The sequence below is a fragment of the Bos indicus x Bos taurus genome, chromosome 14, assembly GCF_003369695.1.
Source record: "Bos indicus x Bos taurus breed Angus x Brahman F1 hybrid chromosome 14, Bos_hybrid_MaternalHap_v2.0, whole genome shotgun sequence".
In the NCBI taxonomy this organism is placed as follows: Eukaryota; Metazoa; Chordata; class Mammalia; order Artiodactyla; family Bovidae; genus Bos; species Bos indicus x Bos taurus.
The window spans coordinates 68,357,863-68,378,607 of record NC_040089.1 but is presented as its reverse complement, the minus strand read 5'-3'; the positions used below and the strand labels follow the sequence as shown (position 1 = coordinate 68,378,607).

At 53.7% G+C, this 20,745-nt stretch overlaps 1 protein-coding gene across 1 annotated transcript; it reads right to left on the bottom strand.

Moving 5' to 3' along the window:
- Window positions 1–1,219: 1,219 nt before the first annotated feature.
- GDF6 (growth differentiation factor 6) lies at window positions 1,220–20,466 on the bottom strand. The gene is made up of 2 exons (XM_027561498.1): window positions 20,043–20,466; window positions 1,220–4,434 (listed from the first exon to the last, which is right to left on the bottom strand). The coding sequence occupies exons 1-2, from the start codon at window positions 20,464–20,466 to the stop codon at window positions 3,446–3,448; spliced, it is 1,413 nt and encodes a 470-aa protein (XP_027417299.1). The 3' UTR covers window positions 1,220–3,445.
- Between the last annotated feature and the right edge of the window lie 279 nt (window positions 20,467–20,745).

Genomic DNA, 20,745 nt, shown 5'->3' with positions numbered 1-20,745 from the left:
ACTATTTCAAAAAGAGACTCCACCCAGGAAAGACAAGGAGCTTCTCTTTTGCTTTCTCAGGTGATTGTGCCCAAAACCCATTGGTCAAAATTGCTTTGTTAAAAACTTCCGTGGGGTGGCGGGGCAGAATTTCCATCAGGGTAAATAAAGCTTTTGCAAGATGACCTGGCAACTCAAACAACATTGCTTCCAAAGGAAAATGTTTCTCAATTCTTAACAGTCCTCTTAAAACCAGTCTATTGAAACATAACCTATCTGTAAATTAATCAGTATTTTGATAACCAAAATTCACAAAAACCACACCCAAGGCAGTTCCAGAAAATTGCAGAGACGCTACAGAAGCCCAGCAATGACCTAAACCATGCATTTGCAGAAGTGAGCCCTAAGCTGAGAACTCCCAGGATTTTGCAATCCGTACCCATTTTTCAGATTCCTTATTCCAGCAGTCATAATTCACATATTCCAAAACTTCAGACAATGCTGGTGGCCCCTGGAGCAGCAGCTCCTCCTCCAATTGGTCATTCCTGACAATAGTGGCTAACAGCAAATCCCCGCTTTTCAGGACCAATTAGAGAGCAGATAGATATCTCAGGGTAGAAGTGTCTAGCGGTTAATTCTTCAGGTTCTAGAATCTGAAAGAACTAAGTTTAAATCCTAACTACCACAGCCAGGTTACTTAAACTTGCCACACCTTAGTTTCCTCATCTGCAAAATGAGGGTTATAATAAGTTTTCATGGAGTTTCTGAGGGGTTTAAATGAGATAATCCATGGACAGCATCATGCCTTACAAAGTGAACACACAGAGTTACACTTATACACAGGCTCCCTAATTTATAGCAAGGAGCATTTCATATCTTCTGCTCCCCCTATGCCATAATGTAAGCGGTAATTATGGACATCTTGGCTGGCCTAGCTAACTTACAATTTTTTTCAACATTAAAGAAACTAAGAAGCAATCCAGTTCCTATCTGGGCTTTGGAGATGTTGGAACGAGTTACAGGCTCATAAACGCTGTTCTAACAGTTGACAAGGATTTGGCTTTAATCTAGTGAATGAAAATTTTATGAAAAGAGAGTTATGGAAGAGTTGTGAGGAGAAACTGCAATGCTCTGAATGATGGATTTCAAAATCATCAACACCTTTTCAGACATTCAGTCTCATACTGGACCAAAATACCATTGACAGTAATTCCTTGAGAACATGATTTTTCTAAATAGATCCATATAAAACAGGCAGATTTATTAAGGGGAAAAATGAGTTTAATAATACAGTATTAGATTGAGTATCATCCAGGAAAAGTGTACTGTAAAAAATGTTTTGAATATTAATTGACCTCTGGTAACTTTTGTGTTGTAAATACTTGTATTATAGTGAGGTAGACAGTTTTAAAAAAACTCTCCATTAGACAGACTTAAAATTTTGTAATAATATTTAAGAAAATGATAACATTATGAAAGAATGAAATATCTGATGAATGCTTAACTTTGTACAACTCGAATATAAACTTTAAAAATATTAGAAATTATAACATTTGAGTGCATATAACGTTTTGTACATTAAGATGAATTGCATGCTGTCCATTTCCTCTTTGCACTTTCAGTCACCTTAAATAAACAAATATATACAGCCTTAACAGAACAACAGTGCATCCAAAGCAAATGTGCATTTAAATTATTTCTCCTGGCCAAGTCTTTTTTTTTTCTTTTTTACTTAGCATTTTATATTAGCATTTATTATCAGTCTCACCCTTTCTTGGATAGTTTGTAGTTCTCTGAACCAAACAAGCGACAGGTTTAGATTCAGAGAGAGCAACACCACTTAGGAAGAACAAAAAGGTCTTGTAACGGTTGGTACAAGTTCCCTTGTTTAAACCATTTCATGGTCAAAGACAAGAAGGAAGCTAACTCTTCAAAGGGCCTACTTATGGACGATGTTTGAAAATAACACTGGTGCAGACTGGGGAAAGTTCATGCTTTTGGCAACCTGAGGATGGGTATTTAACTTGCACCCGGCTCTCTCTTGCTTCCGGAAGATGAATTCCACCCTTGCCTTCTTTCTCAACACACCGTTCCCCATCTCCCACCCCAAGCTCAATGTAACACTTTGCTCTTTTCACAGTTCCTCATTACTAAGTTTTAAAAACACTGCCTAACTGGTAATTACAATCTGAAACAATTCTTTTGGGGGAGCCCTGGGCTATTGCTGGCTGGTAATCTTGCAGGAATGTCAGAGAGAGGGGAGGGAAGAGAGATTCCAAAGAAACTTCGAAGACAAGGACGTGTGCCTCCTTTCATCCCTCTCCTCCCAGCTCCTGGGCCTGACCCTCCATCCGCATCCTTGGGGAGGAAGGTGGGCAATCACCTCCCCTCCGACTTCACCCTTCCTCTTCTTGGGTCACTTTCCTATCCTCTGCATCTCTTACTTTAGTTCTAAGTTCCCCAGTTCTGCCCATTTTTTTTGTTGTTTGTTTGTTTAAATGGGAAATCACCTTCCCCTTCAAAGGGGATGTCTGAATTTTGGCAAATTCTGCCTAAAGAAATCAGTGAGAAACAGATATGGGGAAGGGCTTTTCCATAGGTTACCTCCAGCCTGGGCGAAGGCACCTCGGTGTCAGCCCGTCAGAGGCTGGTCTTGTGGTTTCTCATTATCCTTCAGGGGGTTCCATTTGGACTCATTCTTGTCATTCCATCCATACCAGCTCCCCTTTCCCCCAGAAAAAGCCAGTGAAGGCGGTGACCTGAGCCCCCTGGAGTGAGATGCAGGTTGCCACTTCTCTATACCCGAAGAGGCCGGGGCAGAGCTGGGTATACAAGCAAGCGGCAAAGGCCCGCTTGGATCCGCCTCTTGTCTTGCAAAGCTCTTCCAAAGGCAGGACCCCTTTTGACTTTGTAATATCTCTACCTTAACACTTTCTGCAGGGGCGCGGGGTGGGGGTCACAGAACAGGGCCAGAAAGACCCACCTCCTTTGCACAAGTAGAAAACAATCCGACCGAGATGTGGTAGAAGGTGAGTCTTCCTTCCACAGGTTCCCTTCTTAAACTAACTATTCATTCTTTTCCCCCCAATCCTTGGAGCAGTTGAGAAATAGGTATGCGTCTCCCCTGCCCCCCACCTCCCATGGAAATCTGTTGAAACACATGAGGAAACCCAAACCCACACTAATAACGACCGAAAAAAACAAACAAAAAAAAAAACTGAAGAAATCTTCCTTGGCTGGTTTTTCCAGGATGGCCCCCCCCGGGGAAGGTGTGAAATTCCGTCTCTCCCTCTGGGCAGGCAGGTGGAAGGTTCTGGGAAGGCAGAACTCCCTGGTCTCCCACCGGCCGAAAAAAGTCCAGGCTGCGGCCCCGCTCTCCGCCTCGTCGGGGGCCAGCTCCCCTCCGCCTCTCCGCGGTCGGACCTCCCCCCGAGCCATCCCGGGCCGAGGCGGCAGGAAGGCGCCGCTACCTGCAGCCGCACGACTCCACCACCATCTCCTCGTACTGCTTGTAGACCACATTATTGCCCGCGTCGATGTACAAGATGCTGATGGGAGTCAATTTGGTGGGCACGCAGCAGCTGGGCGGGGTGGAGCCGGGGTCCATGGAGTTCATCAGCGTCTGGATGATGGCGTGGTTGGTGGGCTCCAGGTGCGAGCGTAGCGGGAAGTCGCACACGCCCTCGCAGTGGTAGGCCTCGTACTCCAGGGGCGCGATAATCCAGTCGTCCCAGCCCAGCTCCTTGAAGTTCACGTGCAGGGGCTTCTTGCTGCAGCGCAGCCTCGACTTCTTGCCGTGCCGCTTGCCGTGGCGGCTGGCGAAGGCCGTGCGCCGCCGCCGGCGGCCAGGCGAGGGCGACCAGAGCCCAGCGTCCGGGGTGCCCGACGGCGGCGGCGGCGGCGGCGGCGGCGGCGGCCCCGACCCCTCGGCCCCACCACCGGGGCCGACCACCTCGGTCGCCGAGCCCAGCTGCTCGCGCATCTCGGCGAACAGGGTCTTGCGCTGGGACCTGGAGAACACGACGAGCAAGGCGCGCTCCTGGGGGGTCCGCACCCTCCGGCCGAAGCCCAGACTCCGCAGGTCCGGGGGCGGCGGCTGCTGGGGCCCAGGCGCGCGCGCCTCGTCCTCCGCGGCGCCCGGCTCGCCGCCCCACGCGGCCCGAAGCTCCAAGCACAGCTGCTTCCAGGGCTGGGGGCGCAGGCCCCGCCACACGTCGAAGACTTCCCAGCCGGGCCGGGGCGCCCCCTGCGGGTCCAGGCTCCGCGCTTCCAGCAGCAGGGGCGACTGGCAGGCGAAGAGCTGCAAGCGGAGCGGGCCGGCCGGCGGCCCCCAGGGCGCAGCGGGCGCCTGGCGAAACAGCCGCAGCTCCGCGCCCACCAGCTCTTCTTTGTCTGAGAGCGTGGACACATCAAACAAATACTTCTGTCTCCGGAGAGGAGTGTGCGAGAGATCGTCTGCGAGATAAAAAAAAATAATAATAATAATTACAGTCAGTTTCACTTAAGAGGGAGATCAGCCCGGAGCTCTGCGGCCGCCCCTGGGAGGGAGCTGGGCCAGGTCGGTAGGGGTCCCGGGGCGCCTGCCCGGAGGGCTGACCACCCCGGCTCCCCGCCCTGGCGGAGCGCGGCTAAAAGGAAGGAGCACCAGGGCGGCCCCCTCGTCCCCATCAGCGCGGGACACCCTGCGCGGAAGTCAGTGGAGAAGGCGGCCGCAGCGGCCTCCCGGTTTTCCCACCCACTCCCAGGAGCCTGAGTAACCACTAATGCGCCCTTTGTGGCCGCAATACCTCCACACCTCCTGACTGGCTCGTTCTCATCATTCCCGTCTCAGTTCAAATGTCACCTCTTCCGAAAGGGCCATCTTTGACCACCCTGATCTAAAGCAGACTCCCTCGGTCACTATCGGGGGACCCTGGTGTATTACCTTCTCGGCACTGAGCACGATCTACAAGGACCTCGTTTGTATTCGTCTCCTCATGATCTGCCTTTCCCAGCAACAGCCATGCCCCATCTCCAGCAGCCCGTAGGAGCTAGCCCCCTGTACTGGCCAATCTTGCTCACCTCAGCGTCTACAGGCCTGTCTGACCCAGGGTACAGGCCAGTCAGTAAGTGGGGAACTTCTTGGCTGCCCTTTATAACTGTCTAGAGAGTTTAAAAATGACAGCACCAGGGTGTGCTTCAGTCAACTGGATCAATATCTGAGGACGGGGCCTGGGTATTGGAGTTTTGTTGGGGTTTCTTAGCTTTGCTTTAAAAAAAAAAAAAGCTCCAAGCTTATTTGAAGGGACAGCCCAAATTGAAACCCAGGTGTCTGGTGGAACGGTGGAAGGTGCTGCCCAGCAGACAGGTTTGCTGAAACCTTTAGGCCCAGTAGGAAGTTCACAGAATGTGGAGCTGCAAGGCAATTTCTTTCTTTTTTAAATTCATTAGTCACTTAAGAAACATAAGAGCAAGAAGGGTTTCCAAAGTCTGCAAGGGTGCAAATGAATCAACACTAACACCAGGCATCTATCCATTGAGAAGATCCTGCAGCCAATGAGAAATAAATACATCAGCAAGGAGAAGAACCTAAGCAATGCATACACACACAGATTGACGTTCTCCCCTCCTCCACCTACCCAATCTGAAATCGTCTTGCTTTGCAACCAATCCTGAAGATAAAATTTTTGGTTACCACTGAGAAAAAAATGGGGGCACCTAGAGGAGGGACAATAACAAGCTTTTAAAAACTCAAGGTGAATTCCTGGGGACCCAGGCAAAACTGGACTTCTTTTTTTGACACATCTGTGCATGAAGCCAATCCCACTTCAGTCTGCAAGGCAGAAAGCTAACCAGATTTTCCTGGGCTGCCTTCTCATAAAATATTTACAACCCAGCAAATACAAAAATCCCCAAAGCCCCCAGCTTGCCCCAGAAGCTAGTAAAGTTGGGGTAGACTTCAATAGTAAAAGTGTCACCGGGTCCTGGGGTCCGGCCCTCGATGCCTGTCCAGATGTAGCCCCGGGGCACTAGATCTGGAGCCTCTGCCACACCTAGTCCCCACTCCAGGCTGACCGCTGGGCAGCCGGCCGCCTCACTCAGTCGTGCAAGTCCGGACCTGAGATGGAGCTGTGGGAAGGGTTAGAGAGGTGAAAAGGGAAAAGCCGCTGGAGGCACTTGATTTATGGAAGCCGAGACCTTCAAACCGACCAGGGTCACATTAAAATCAGTGGGAATTCAGCACACTTTCTTCTCCTTTAAAGAAACCTGTGTCTGACAACATTCAACCACCACCCAGATCTCTGGGCCTATTATTGCCTGAGGCTTCCCCTTCCTGTCTCTCAAATTTCTCTCTCCCCAAACTAAGGAGGTGATAAGAGGGACAAACCTAAGGTTCTTGCTGCACCAGCTCGATGTCTTGAGGGCTGACATATTTTTCATCCTTACTTTATCCACGAGCACAGATCGGTCCTGCAAGGTAAGTACTCATATTGTTCCCATTTTACAGATGGGAAAACCAAGGCTTGGAAAAACTAATTACCCGAGTCTGAAAACTAATAAGTGGTGGTGAAAGTGAAGTCACTCAGTTGTGTCCAACTCTTTGTGACCCCATGGACTGTAGCCTACCAGGCTCCTCCCTCCATGGGATTCTCCAGGCAAGAGTACTTGAGTGGGTTGCCGTTTTCTTCTCCAGGGGATCTTTCCTTCTCCAGGGGATCTTCCCGACCCAGGGATTAAACCCGGGTCTCCCACATTCCAGACAGACACTTTAACCTCTGAGCCACCAGGGAAGCCCAATAAGTGGTGGTATTCAGACTCAAACCTAGGTCTCTTTAATTCCAGAGTTGGAGCATTTAGCCGGTAAGCCCCATGGCTCCCTGGAGAAGGAAATGGCAACCAACTCCAGTATTCTTGCCCAGAGAATCCCGTGGATGGTGGAGCCTGGTGGGCTGCTGTCCATACGGTCGCAGAGTCGGACACGACTGAAATGACTTAGCATGCATGCATGCATGCATTGGAGAAGGAAATGGCATCCCACTCCAGTATTCTTGCCTGGAGAATCCCAGGGACAGAGGAGCCTAGTGGGCTGATGTCTTTGGGGTCACACAGAGTCGGACACGACTGAAGCGACTTAGCAGCAGGAGCCCATGGCTCTCATTGCCTATCCATTAGAGTCCAGGTCCTGGAGCCAAGGCAACTGGGAGTGGCCAGGGTATAAGTGATGAAGCATACAGTCCAAACTGTATTTTCAGGGCTTGGTAGGAATCAAACCTGGGATCCTTTAGGAAATCATTTCCATCTCTGCTTACATAACTTTTGAGACAATTTGTCACTGGTTGGAGAGGTATAGGGGAAGAAGAGGGAGGTGTAAAAGATGATTTATTTAGTTTTCTCTCATGCAACACAGAGAAATCAGCCTGCTTTTGTCTTCATTCCTTTTTTTAAAAGCATGGACTGCCATACAACAATGCAAATCAGCCATAATTACACTTAATCCCCTCCCTACCTGCATTGTTGTATGGCAGAAATCAACACAATATTGTAAAAAAAAAAAAAAGTTTTTTAATTTAAATTTTAAAAAGTAAAAGTGTGAACTAATAAATGCTTAGTCTACACAGCTGAGCCATGTTTTTGTAGTCCTCAAGAGGGGTCAAAACAGAGAAAACCTCTGTAAAAAGAGGTTTCCACTGGTTCTGCAGACTTGGGATTCACTTGATTTTTCTAGCAAGATCAGCCTGCTTCCCCACCCATTCCAGAGCTAGGAGAAAGAATACAAATGGGGGCTTCCACCTGTATCCTGCTGTCTTTTCTTCCCATACTGGCTCCATCCCACAGTTTGGGGGGCCTCACCTGCATGGACACATGTGCCACAGGTGCGCACTTCCCCAGCTACAGGTGCACACACTGGGCAGTTGACACACCCTTAGGAGCACAGACCCAGAGAAGAAGCTGACCAGGGCCTGGAAGTGGGCTCAGGGCCATGTGCGTGAGAATGCGGTGACTCGGGTACCAGAGTAGAGCAGTGTGAATAGCTCTCCAAGCCACTGAAACTGCAGTGGTCCCTAAAAACGCATCATCAGCTTTCCCCAGGAATCTGTCAGAAATGTATACTCTCTTGGGCCCCAGAGGTTTGAGGTGGGACCCAGAATTTGCATTTTCCTCAGTTCCCAGGTGATGCTGGTTGAGTTACCACTGTAGGAACCACACAGACATCTAGATGAGCCCACCCCCTGGGCTCTTTCAGATGCCCCACCAGGTGGGGAGGGTAAAACTCAGGGCCAGGGCAAGAGCTAAGGCAGCACTCACCAGAACCAAGTTCCTATCGCTCCCTGCTCCTCCTGCCCCCTGCCACAGACACCCCCACTTTAAAAAAAAAAAAACTCTTACAGCCACGTGTGTCCAGAACCTCTAATCCACCATCCGTGGTGGCTCTGTGAAGCTCCCCATCAGAACACATTCTCCACCTGTCTGGACCTGCTCTGGAGGCATGCATTACAGAAATAGCCCCAGAGGAGGCTTCCAGCTTGGGGAGTGCACACACCATCCACTGTGACCCTGCAGATACTTTGCCTGACGATCCTGGCATCACAAGGCCTGGCTCCTGCTGTCCTGGCCATCTGTGGGTAGAAAACCAGCCCTTCACACTCCCTCCCACAAGCCTCCTCTCCCATCATTGGAGTGCTAGTTGCTCAGTCGTGTCCTACTCTTTGCGACCCCATGGACTGTAGTCTGGCCAGGCTCCTCTGTCCATGGGATTCTCCAGGCAAGAATACCGGAGTGGGTCGCCCTTCCCTTCTCTAGAGGATCTTCTTGACCCAGGGATAGAACTCGGGTCTCCTGCATTGCAGAAAGATTCTTTACCATCTGAGCCACCAGGGACGCCCAAGAAGCAAATATCAGTGCGTAAAGAAAAAGGATACCCGAGGGCGCCTTAAGTCAGGATACCAGGAGAGCGGTAAGGCAGCCTACCCCGCCCACCCGCACTAATCGAGCTGCGGACGGCTCCCTCGCGCGCCATCCTGCAGACAGCCTCCTAAAACCCCAAACATCCTTTGGTTTGGGGCGGAAAGGGCCCGGCCCGCAATGCGTTTCCCCAGGACATCTTGCCCTATGTCCGAAACTTGAAGTCCCTCTTGAGAGTCCTGGTTGCATCGTGCGTCACTCTGCGGGGCCCGGAGGGCGCCCCGCAGCTCCAGCTCGCCCCGCAAGGCCCTTCGCGCCCAGACCCTGGGCTCCAGGACGCTGCCAATTAGTGCGTGTCCCGCTCGCGTCCTCTAAATCCGCCGTGACCTAAGCGGCCACTGGCAGGCCCCACCCGCCTCCACCGGCCGCCCACCGCTCGTCCGGCCGCGTGTCCTCCGGCGATGGGCTGCGACCCAGAAAGCTCCGATGACAGCGGGGTCTCCCACCCCTAGTCCGCTAGGTGGGGACGGAGCGGGGAGGATAATCGCCCGTCTTCACAAAGGAGACTCCGGAGGTCTTAGCTGCTCAGCCTTTCCCTCCTCCGCCCCCCACCCCACACCCCCCCACCACCACCTTCAAAAACATCCCTGAATGCTCCCGGGAGCGCTTCTGTGCCGGGCACGTGCTCAGGGTTTGGTGGCCTCGGTCCCGTGCGTGAATCCTCAGCGACAGCGTGGGAGGCCCGTTCTAACTGTTACGCACTCATTCTTTTATAGGTGACAGAGGGGGCTCCACGAGGAGTCATCCCTCGCCCAGGGTCTTGCAACTCGGAAGGGGGACACGATCTGAAGGTCTTGATTCGGACGGAAGCCCTGGGACCGGAGCCACGCCCCTCTTCCAGGGTTCTGATTGGGCAGCGGGGCAAACAGGGAGGACATGAGACCCACATCCATCACAGAGCCGCCAACACAAAGGGCGCTGGGTTCTACCAGGAATTCCTTTTTTGTTTTTTCCCTTTACTGGAAATGAGAAGACCTTGAAGCAGGGAACTCAGAGCTGGCTTGGAGCCTCTTCTTCCCAGGTCACTCAGCCCTGACGATGCCCTGAGGTTGCCCAAGTCCACAAGTTGGAAATAGAGCCAGGTGTACTGGGTGAGTGAAAAGGAGTCTTCCGTCCTTTCTCCGATGGGGTATGAAGGTCTCTGAATAATTTCTTCTCCAACTATTACCCTCTTCTGGGACAGTGATCTCCAGGTCATTTTGTCCTGAGCCCCACCTCCACCAAGATCTGAGCCTTGCAAACTGCTGACCTTGCTGAGCCGTCCCACTGATTCATGAGGCCACCCACACAATTCACCCTGTCTGGGATGCTTTTGCTCAACTCCAGCATAATCCTAACAGTGAACTCTGTTTTATGCACTCACTATGTGCGTACTAAGTCACCTCAGTCGTGTCTGACTCTTTGCTACCCTACAAACTAGCCTGCCAGGCCCCTCTGTCCATGGGATTCTCCAGGCAAGAATACTGGAGTAGGTTGCCATTCCCTTCTCCAAGGGATCTATCTTCCTGACCCAGGGATCGAACACATGTCTCATGTCTCCTGCATTGGCAGACAGGTTCTTTACTACTAGCACCATCTGAGAAGCCCACTGTGTGCTGGGCATGATCTAAATTCTAAACTTATAATAAGTCATTTAAGTTTCAAAACTATCTAAGTCATTTTCTTCAAAAAAAAAGAAAAAATACCATTGTTATGTCATGATTCACAAAACTAAAACACAGAGGGCTCAAATGTCACTTGTCCAAGATAGAGGTAGATGTGGCAGTCTGGCTCCAGTATCGGTGCCATCACTCTGGACTTCCCAGCCGCTGAGCTGTGTGTCTGGTAGAGACCCTGAGAACTCTCCAGCTCTTTTGCGTTGCCGGTGACTGTGGGGAGGACATCCATCCCTGATCTCCAAGTGTCAATCAGTTCCTAATCAGCAGAACCGGGGGAATGCCAACAACTGGACTTTTGAAATAGAACTTAGATGGAAACAACTTTCGCTAAATGAGAACGTCATGCCAGCTCACAGTCACTGAGGGAAGGCTGGCAAATGAGATAGAGTAAGAAAGACATCCGAGGATATGTGTACCTGTTAGTTACTACTGATGACATGGAAAGAGGATAGGAATCTAGAGTCTGAGCCGTGATTGGGATCCTGAAGGGAAAGGGAAAGGGAAGTCACTCAGTTGTGTCCGACTCTTCGCAACCCCATGGACTGCAGTCCACCAGGCTCTTCCGTCCATGGGACTTTCCAGGCAAGAGTACTGGAGTGGGGTGCCATTGCCTTCTCCGATTGGGATTATGACCTGTAACTTATTGGTTGGATGATCTTGGATGGACTAAATCACATAAGCTCTCCCAGCATCATATGCCTCATCTGTAAAGCAGGAAAATGACACCACCACCCCTCCACTTTGCAGAGTCATTGTAAAGGTCAGAGTGGAGGCAACCAGAGCCGGCTGTGCATGACAGACAGAAGCACCCAACCAATGCAGCCAATATTACTATAACTACCTATGGCCAGGTAAGGGGTCCTGGGGGGAAGACGCACCTGTCCTCCTCTTGGTCTTCTTTGAGATGCAGTCCAGTTCTCTCCACAAGATTTTCAGAAGTGAGTGGAGGGGAGGTGCTGGGCAGAGGGGTCAAGAAAGAAACAAGGGCTCCCAGTGAAGGGCCAGGCCCATAAGGGTTTCAGCTTCACTCCCATCACCTTGCTCCATCTCAGTCCCTAGGCTTTATCCACTGCTCTGGGTCCCTCCCACAATGCCAAGTGAACTACCAACCTCCAGCCAGAACCTCATCAAGGACAGGGCCCTCCTCTGCAGGTAGCAGGTAGGCAGTATGCAAATCTACCTCACCCCTGAGAGCCCTAGTGGCTGGTCTCCTTGCTCCTCGCCTCCCACTCTCCCGCTGGCACGTTTGTGGGGCACAAACTGTCCACAGAGCCAATCTAGGGTACAGAAGAGGTGTTCCCTAGCTTCATCAGGCAGCTGGGAAGAGAAGGAGTTGTAGCCATGAATGACGCCTTGGGCCTCAGTGCGAGGAGGCTGTGGCATCACAGTCCCACAGACCTCCCCTGGGCCAGCACCTCCTCACCACACATTCACCCAATGAGCCTTCGCTCTGGTCTGTTGGCTTCCCCAGTGTTTTCCCCAATAGCTTGCCCTGAATTTCTCAGCTTCTTTCCACCTTTTAAAGATCAGAAAGGCCCCAGGAAAGCCTCCACAGAGGACTTTTCCACCCTCTTCCCAAAGCCCCAGCACGTCCCTGCCCCCTCTGCCTGGCTCTAGCCGGGGCCTTGGGAACCACAAAGAATGAGTCTGGTGGCCAGCCTCTATCCGGAAGAGAAACCTCAATGTTCCCACAGCAAGTTTTCACTCAGCCTGAGGCAAACCAGTGAGGTTGGGTGGGGAGAGCGAAGGGGAACCCCGATTTCCACCCGGCTGGGAACAACTTCGCTGTTCCAGGGAGCTTTCAGCAAGTTTCTGGAAGGAGACATGCCAGCCCTTTTCCTGATCTCTGGGCACTGGGCACCCCTAGCAGGAGTCCAGAGTACTTGGAAGAGACTCCTTTTGTCTCTCAGGATGAAACAGATTCATTTATAAAGCAGTTTCCACGCACATGGTGCAACTCTCCTGGCCACAGGGGCTCATGAGCCAGAGATGCAAAGCCCAGATGAAGGACACTTCATCAGGCTTCTCTCTTCACTGATATCCTATCCTGGGCTCTGGACCACATTGGCTCAGATCTTAATTTGACAGCACCGCAGTTGAAATCCAAACAGAAGCTCGGAAGCACCCACGAGTCGACCTTCTCTCGTACCTTTCCTCTGCAGCTAAGCAGCCTGTGCCCCGTTGTCCTCGGCCGCAGCATCGCCTGCAGGTCACTGCTGTCTCCTGGACCCTCGGAGCAGGGTCCACACCTGGTTGATTTGCCCAAGGTCGCCCCACCTGCTATGTCGACTTGTATAGGGTCACCTGAGAGCCCAGGGGAGTTGCATCTCAGCCCTGAAACTGCCCTTTGGGCTGAACATGATCTCGGCCTTTGGACTTGAGAGCTTGGAGATTCAAAGTAGAAGAAAAGCTTCCCATTTTACGTTGTTTCCCCTCCATGACCAGTCCTGAAGTTGCAGGTGGAAGGACTGGCTCAAACTGGCGTGTGGTTATGTGCGGGGATATGGGACGGTCAGCGCCGGGGCGGGGGACGGGATGGGGCGGGGGGGGGGGGGGGTGGGGGGGGGGCTTCCTGCTCAGGAGAAACCTCAGTGATTCGTGTTTCTTCAGGTGCTGACCCGGACACTCCTCCTGAGGCCGGCATCATGGCAACTCCGCTGCACTGTGTTCACCTCGGGCTGAGTCCCGAAATAACGCGCTAGCATAAACGAGATTCCTGGTGGCAGTTATGACCCATAGTCTAGCATCCTTCAGTTCCTCCCCGCCCCCCGCCCACCTTACTGGGCATGGGAGCGGCGGTCGGCTGAGAAGTGGGATCGCGACTGGACCAAGTTGCCCGGATGCCAGATTTATAAAACAGGCTCACGGATTCTCTTCGGGTCAGAGGTTATTTAGGGGGAGAAGGGGTATGGGTAAACCATCCCCGATTGACCCCAAAATTAATCCTCCGCGCTGCCACCGCTCCTGCTTTCCCCTCCGCTCCAGCCGTCAGACCCGCCCTCTCCTCCCCTGCACGCACGCCCACTACCGGGTCCCTAAACCCTGCCGGGTCCCCAGGCGCCCCGGCCACGGGCCGCGCAGCGCGCGCCTCCCGGCTCCCAGAGCCTGAAGCAGCTCACCCCCAGCAGACCCAACCCTGGGCCCCCAGCAGCGCTAATGGACTGTCCTGGAGGGAGGCAGCAGCCTCCCTGGAACCCATTATGCCGACGAGGACCTATTTGATCCCTGTAAACAGGAGACTGGAGAAGGACATGGCCACCCACTCCAGTATTCTTGCTTGGAGAATCCCATGGACAGAAAGCCGGTCGCAAGAGTCGGACACGACTTAGCTACTAAACCACCACCACTACAACCACCACCAAACAAGAGACACCATTTAACCGACACTGAGCTTAAAAATAAACAGCCAGGCTTTAAGGGCGCGGGGGTTGGGGTGGGGGTGATGGGAACGGGGTTGAGGGAGGTGGTATGTACCAAGCAAGGAAATGGCGCTGTGAACCCACATTCCTGCTCACCACCCCTCGCGGCCTCAACTCGGACCTCTTCCCAGGTCCAGAGAGCATCGCTTAACCAGGGGGTATTCCATACCCGCAGAGTTCTAGAACCAGAACTCTCCTCTGCACTTAAAGGCTCCCAGGGATTCTTTGTTGATTTGCTCTGGGTCGTTGGATGCAAGCAGAAGTCCTGGCAGGAAACAAAAGTTTTCTTTCCGCCCTCCTGCTACATATTTCCCCCACCTGTCTGCTCAGTTGCCTTCTCCCTGTCTGACCACGCCACCCCCAGGAAGAAGTCACCAGCTTCCCCGAGGTGTGCGGCCAGAACCCCAGAGCTCCAGCTGAGAGAAAAAAACGGGGTGCACTAGAGAGCCCATCAGTCCAACGCTCTGCATTCCCCGAGGTCACTCTGGTCAGAAGGGGGAGCTTTCATGTCTTGATTCAGTTTGCCCGGGAAGGGATTCCCAAGGCCTATCGTGGGTTGTGGCTTAGGGAATGTTTTTTTTTTTTTTCATGTGCAGAAACGACAAGGACGTTGGTGCACGTTTTTCGATCCCCTCCCCCCCAGCAACTCGCAAACTCCCAGAGCCCCAGAACCTCCCGCGCCAGGAAAAAGCACAGTGTCCTTTTCTGATTAGTCTCTCCTGCTGAGGAAGCCCGGCCCAGAATTCTGGCGATACTTGCCCTCTCGCTGTAGAAGACACTAGGCGTTGTTAGCCTCTTGCTAAAGCGGCATTTGTAAGGCGGCCCTTAAGGCCTTAGGGATGGGAGTGACAGTAACTGCCATTTAACAACGAGCCCGTGGCCAAGGGTTAGGTTTATGGCCTGAAAAATGTTTTAGTCATCCCATCCAGAAGGGCAGAACAAACTTCTGGTTTCAGGCTTCCTTCCCTTACCCCGGGGGTTAGTTCCAGGACCTGCCCGTTCACTGGACTTGACCGGGATCCTGAACCTGGAGGGCTTCGCAAACCCTGCGCGGGGCTCAGGGGGGCGCGTCCTCACCCGCACGCACTTGAACGCTCAGCAGTCCTTTCCCAAGGCTGTTCCCTCTTTCCGGGGAAATAAAGCCTAGATTGGAACCTTCTGCCGGCTTCCTCACTTGGCCGTCTGGTCTGCATTAGTGTTTTTATAAGGGACTCAAACAAATCGAATACAAGGTCACCAAATAATTAACAGTTGTGAATTCCCTCCATCCCCATTAAAATACTTCCCTGCTTATATTTCATTTTCCGTTTGCCAACGACAACAGGGTTCGGGCAAAAGCCCGGCTGCGTTGATTGCACCACTCTTTGCCCAGGTCCACCCAGAAACTCGCTGTTTTGCATAAACATACCGCGCCAGACGCACTTCAATTAGGAGGGAACGACGCCGCTCTTAGAAGTGCTTCCCGCCGCCAGACTATCCCCACAACTGTCCTGCCCTGCCCCCTGGCAATCGCGACCCAGAAGGTAAACCTAGAAGCCAGCGATCCCGGGCAAACTCTCCTGAGGTTCATTTCCAGGGTGTCAAGTTCTTCAAGGATGTTCAGATCTAGGTTTTAGTGGGTTTTTTTTTTTTTTTTTTTTTTGGGTTTGTTTGGTTGGTTGGTTTTTATCTGTTCCCTACTGCCTCCTTTCTGAGAGTGCTATTGTAACAACAACCAAAAAAAAAAAAAAAAACGTAAAGAGTATTCTTATTTCAAAATTATCTAGAAACCTAACTCACAGCAGTGTTCTTAGGTTCATTTTGTTTTCTTCATCCTTAAGAGGCTTTTTTTTTTTTTTTTTTTTTTTTGGTCCCTTGTTGGAATTAACAGTGGTGCTTCTCACTACCTAAATTAAAGTCCGAGTTTGGCCTCACTCTCCCTCACCCTCTATCTTACAGCCACACTGAATTCACAGTTCTCACTGTCTGCCTTTCCCAGGCTCCGGGGCTGGGGATCCAAGCCCCCTGTACTTGTGGTCTTTTAATAAGCTCTATCATGGGCTAACTGCAATGTCTGTATATCCAACCTGGTCCATCCTGATCCTATCACTGTGCCAACACACACATGCACACACTTTCCCATCTCTGTGGATCCAAAATCATCTTGAAAGCACGATTTGGAGGCATTCTTAAAGGTCAGGGCTTCCCTGGTGGCTCAGCTGGTAAAGAATCTGCCCACAATGCAGGAGACCTGGGTTCAATCCCTGGATTGGGAAGATTCCCTGGAGAAGGGCATGGCTCCCCACTCCAGTATTCTGGCCTGGAGAAGTCCGTGGACTGTATAGTCCATGGGATCGCAAAGAGTCGGACACCGCTGAGTGACTTTCACTCACATACATGCTATGTGAAAACTACCTTTAAAAATTGAAGGTCAGGGATAAAGCGGTTTGTGCCTTTTACAGGGAGATCAAAGAGGAAGCAAGGTGCATCTCAGTTTTAGACCTGTGAATTCAACATTTCACTCCAACTCCTAAGTCTTGAGAGATTACAGAGGTAGGGAGTCTGTCCATTTTTTCTACTTCTGTTTCCTGCCACCATGCTTTAGAAATTTCCTCTTGCCTTGCTCTATCCATGTAGCGCCAGAGGTAAGCCTGCAGAACTGGCTATATGCTTCAGGTCTCATTAGCTGTGTGACCTTGAACAACTTGCTTAATCTCTCTGCCTTCTTTAAAATCATCTGTAAAACAGGGATTGTAGCACTTTCTTCCTGGGGGAGGGAGGTGTTGTTAGAACTAAATGAAATAATTCATGTAACAGATGTTAGCCCAGCATTCGGTACACAGTAAATGCTCAATATGTCAACATATCCCAGTTATATCGGAGAGCAAACTGAAAGGGTGGACATATTTTTAAAAGCTTGCAATCAAGTCTCCTGGGTGGGGGGAGGGGGGCGGTGAGAGAAGGAGGGCAGGGAGTGAGGCAGTACTGAACATGCAGTCGTCACAAATCTAAAGCGCTCTGAATCCATCCACGCTGGGCAAAGTTCATCCGCACGCTCCCATTCTTGAAATGCAAGCTTTAGGTGTAACTTTTGGGGTTCCGGGGGCCCTCAGGTGAGGAAGACTTTTTTTTTTTTTTGGAATACTGTATGTTAAGTAGTTCAGACCTCAACAGCGGGCTTCAGGATTCCTTACGTGGTCTTTGCTTGTGCCCCCGAGGGACCCGCTGCTTCTCAAAGCCAAGCCTGCCACACTCGACGGCGATTTAAACATCCCCGAGGCAAGGCGCCAAGTCAGCGCGGCCGGCGCGGCTCTCGGTTGGCCGCTTCTCTTTGCTCCTTGTCCTGCCATCCCCAGCTGGGGGAGGGGAGGCCCGAGGGTTTGGCGCGGTTTGAGAGTCCCCACGTGAGAGGGGCGGAAGTCCTCGCCAGGAACCCGGGATGCGCGGCTGGCGGGTCCCTTCCATCACGGGAGACTAGACACCGTTTGATGTGTTATGACATGAACCCTCAATTAGATCGCTGAGTTGAAACACTCCAATCAGGGGCCCGATGCTAAGCAAGCCCCGGAAGGTCCAGCCCGAGGTCACCGCCGGTGACACATCAAATCAAAATCAGTGAGAGGGAAAGTGAGGCTTTCCCTTTATCAAGCTGGGGCTGTGGTCCGCAAAGCACCCCCTCCCCTGCGCGCCCCCTCCTCCGCGCGCCCCCTGCAGCCGGCGGCTTCGCACTCCTTCGCCCCCGCGCGGCGTGCTACCCGCCGCACAACCTTCCGGCTCAACGAACTGCCTTTTCTTCCCGTTTTCTGGGAACCTGAGGGTTCGGGGAAGACCGCGCCTTGGACGCGGAGGGCCAGGTGGTCACGCCGCGTCTCCTCCGGCTGGGGACCGCGTTCGGGAGTGGAAGCCGAACGTCTGTATCTCGGTCCGGCTAGCCTGGAGAGCTTGGCTCAGGAACAGAGCCCCCCGCCCCCCACCCCTGCCTCCCCCAGGCTGGGCGCGCAGCCAGTCTCCTCCCTACCTCTGGCGCCCAGGGGCGCCCAGCGCGATGCCCGGGGAGAGGCAGCCGCACAAGCCAGGGTGAAGCGAGCCCGCGTCTGCGCCCGACCTGGAGTCCCCAGAGACCTCCCACACTTGCCCCGACGCCGCAGGCTTCGGTAGACGCCTCCCAGCAGCCCGCAGGGTCCCCTGGTCCTCTGCCAAACTCTTGGGGCGCAGCTTGCGAGTTAGGGGGCGTCTGTCTGGGGGAGGGGCAGAGGTTCTGGCAACTTCCCGTGCGGAGAAGAAAAGGCGCGCCCAACCGCTGGCCACCCTGGGCCTCCGGGACTTCTTTCCCTGGGGAAAGGCCTTTAGAATAATCCCCTCTGTTCTTCCTTAGTCTCTCGACTGGGGAAGTCTGGGGTAAGTCTTCGATTAGGGAGTTAGAGAGGATGAAGGATACACAGAGGATCTGGAGGCAGAGAAACAACAGAGGTAGGGCGAGGGTTGGAAGTGGGGTCAGGGCGAGCTGTGCCGGCAGCAGGGAGGCCGGGGACCCTGATGCAAAGCTGCGAAGAAGCCACTTGTATTTGCCAAGGTGGCTTTACTAGTCCTGAAATCACCATAAAATACCTGGCGTTAATTTGCCGCCCAGACCTTTCGGCAGCTCGTGAACCTCGCTGACCTCTTGCTGCAGCCGCGAACGCCTCGTGGGCTGGATCCATGCGGGTCAGGAAGGCGGCGGCAAGGAAGGGGGCTTGGGGCCTGAAGCCTGGAAAGAGCCGGGGGCTCGGGGCCTGTTCTGTAAATTTCAAGGGCGTGCCAGTCCCCAGGTCAGCCGGGTGGTCGTCTCGGTCCGAACCCCGGTGCTGGCCAGTTCCTGGGAGACCTCACTTACACTGACCTGGAAGTGGCGGGGCTGGGAAGGTATATCGAAGCCGAGGAGCTACGTCTGGGCGGGTGGCGGAGTGGACCGATGCCTCCTTCCTTTCTCCTCGCCCCCTACCTCCCCTTTGCCCTCCCTTTGCTTTATTCCCCTTCATCCCATCTCCTTCCACGTTATTGTCTCTTTAGGAGCTGAGTGCCCGGCGCCGGCGGATCCCTCCCCAATTTCTGGGACCAGGGTAGCGTGAGGTTCTCTCCAAGGCACTCGCCACGCTGCAGACCCGCGCGGGTGGCAGGGAGGGGGCGCAGGGGTTTCCGCAGACACCCACACATGCACCAGAGCCCACGGAGGGGCCCAAAGACGGGGCCCCTGGGTCGATGCGCAGAGAGAGGCGAGTTGCCTGGCTGAGAAAGGTGGGTGAGCACAGTCAGGCACCCACGTGGATTAAGAACCAACAAAACACCCAAACTGAGCCCACTTGCCTCTGCTCCCGGCTCTCCCAGCCAGTTGTTGCCGCTGCCTCTGCAGAAATGACTCGGTTGCGACCCCGAGGGCGCGGGGCTCCTATGCGACTGACCATGCCCACACCCAGCGCCAGGAGCGGTCGGGTACCAGCGGAACGGCTGGGCCAGGGCACTGCCACCCGCCGCTCGAGAACTCGCTGCTCTGGACCGCAGCATTCGCTTCTGACGGCTTTTCCCGGAGCCGATGGGAGCTCGGGGCTTCCCAGGGCTTGCTCGGGTCCCAGGGCCGCTCGGTCCGCAACGCGCAGCTCGGGGCCTTGGACCGTACACCCGGTACCATCCGGGAAACCTCGCCGCGGGTTTCATCCGTGCCCGCCGCGACTCCTCTCCAGCCCGGGTCATCTACCCGCCACCTCCCGCCTTCCACGCTTCCTCCAGCAGCCACCAGACATGCGGCCCCCACGCTGCTTTCTGCAAAAGGCGAGAGAAAGAGGGAAGGAATGGAGAAAGAAAGAAACAGACGAAAGAGAGGCAGGGAGAATTGCACACTGGAATAAAATCTGCAGCCGCGTTCGGAAACGTATTGGGCTTGAGAAAAAGCAATTTAAGAAAAGAAAAGGGGGAGGTATCCAGAGCGGAAAGGCGAATTCACAGATGCAGCCTCCTGCCAGCGCCGGAGCTGAGCCCTGGCGGCTGACCTCCAGGGAGAAAGCAGTCGGGTGTCCTCTTTGCCACTTACCTAGTCCCCTGTCTACAAAGCTAGTGATCGTATTAGCCGACTTGGAAGACTGGAAAAAGCTAGCATTGATGCCCAGCTTCTCGGCGATGGAGTAAGTCCTGTAGATTGACAGCATGTACTCGTGGGGCACCACGCGCGGGCCCCTGCCGGGAGGCTCCCGAGCTTCAGGCTGCTGTGGCGGCCGCCGCTGGGGCTCCTCCTGCGGCCTCGGCGGGGGCTCCTGGCGATCCAGGGGCTCCCGGGCCGTGGCATTCTCTCTCGGCGCCCGCGGCATCCTTCCTTCCTTGCGGCTTCGCATTCCCTTGGCGGAGCCCAGCTCGGCGGACGACGAGGAGGAAGAGATGGAAGCTTGCTGGAAACCCGGCAGATCCCACAGGAAACTGATGAGGAAGACGGCCGAGAGCAGGACCCTGGAGGTATCCATGGCGAGCGTCTCCCCGAGAGGCGGCGGCACCGGGCGAGAGGGGCGGCACGGAGCGGCTGGACAGCGGCCGGGGCCCGGCTCCTCCGGCGGACTCGGAGTGCGAGGAGCCGGGTCCCAGCCACACAAATCCCGGCCCTGCCACGCCCCCTCCCGCCCCTCGTCGGGAGGGGAGGGGAGAGGACGGAGGGAAGGGGAGGAGAGGGTGGGAGGAGAGGCTGGGTGGTGTGGGCAGGAGGTGTGGGGGAGAGGGGGCCGCTGTGGGCCGGGTGGCCGGGGAAG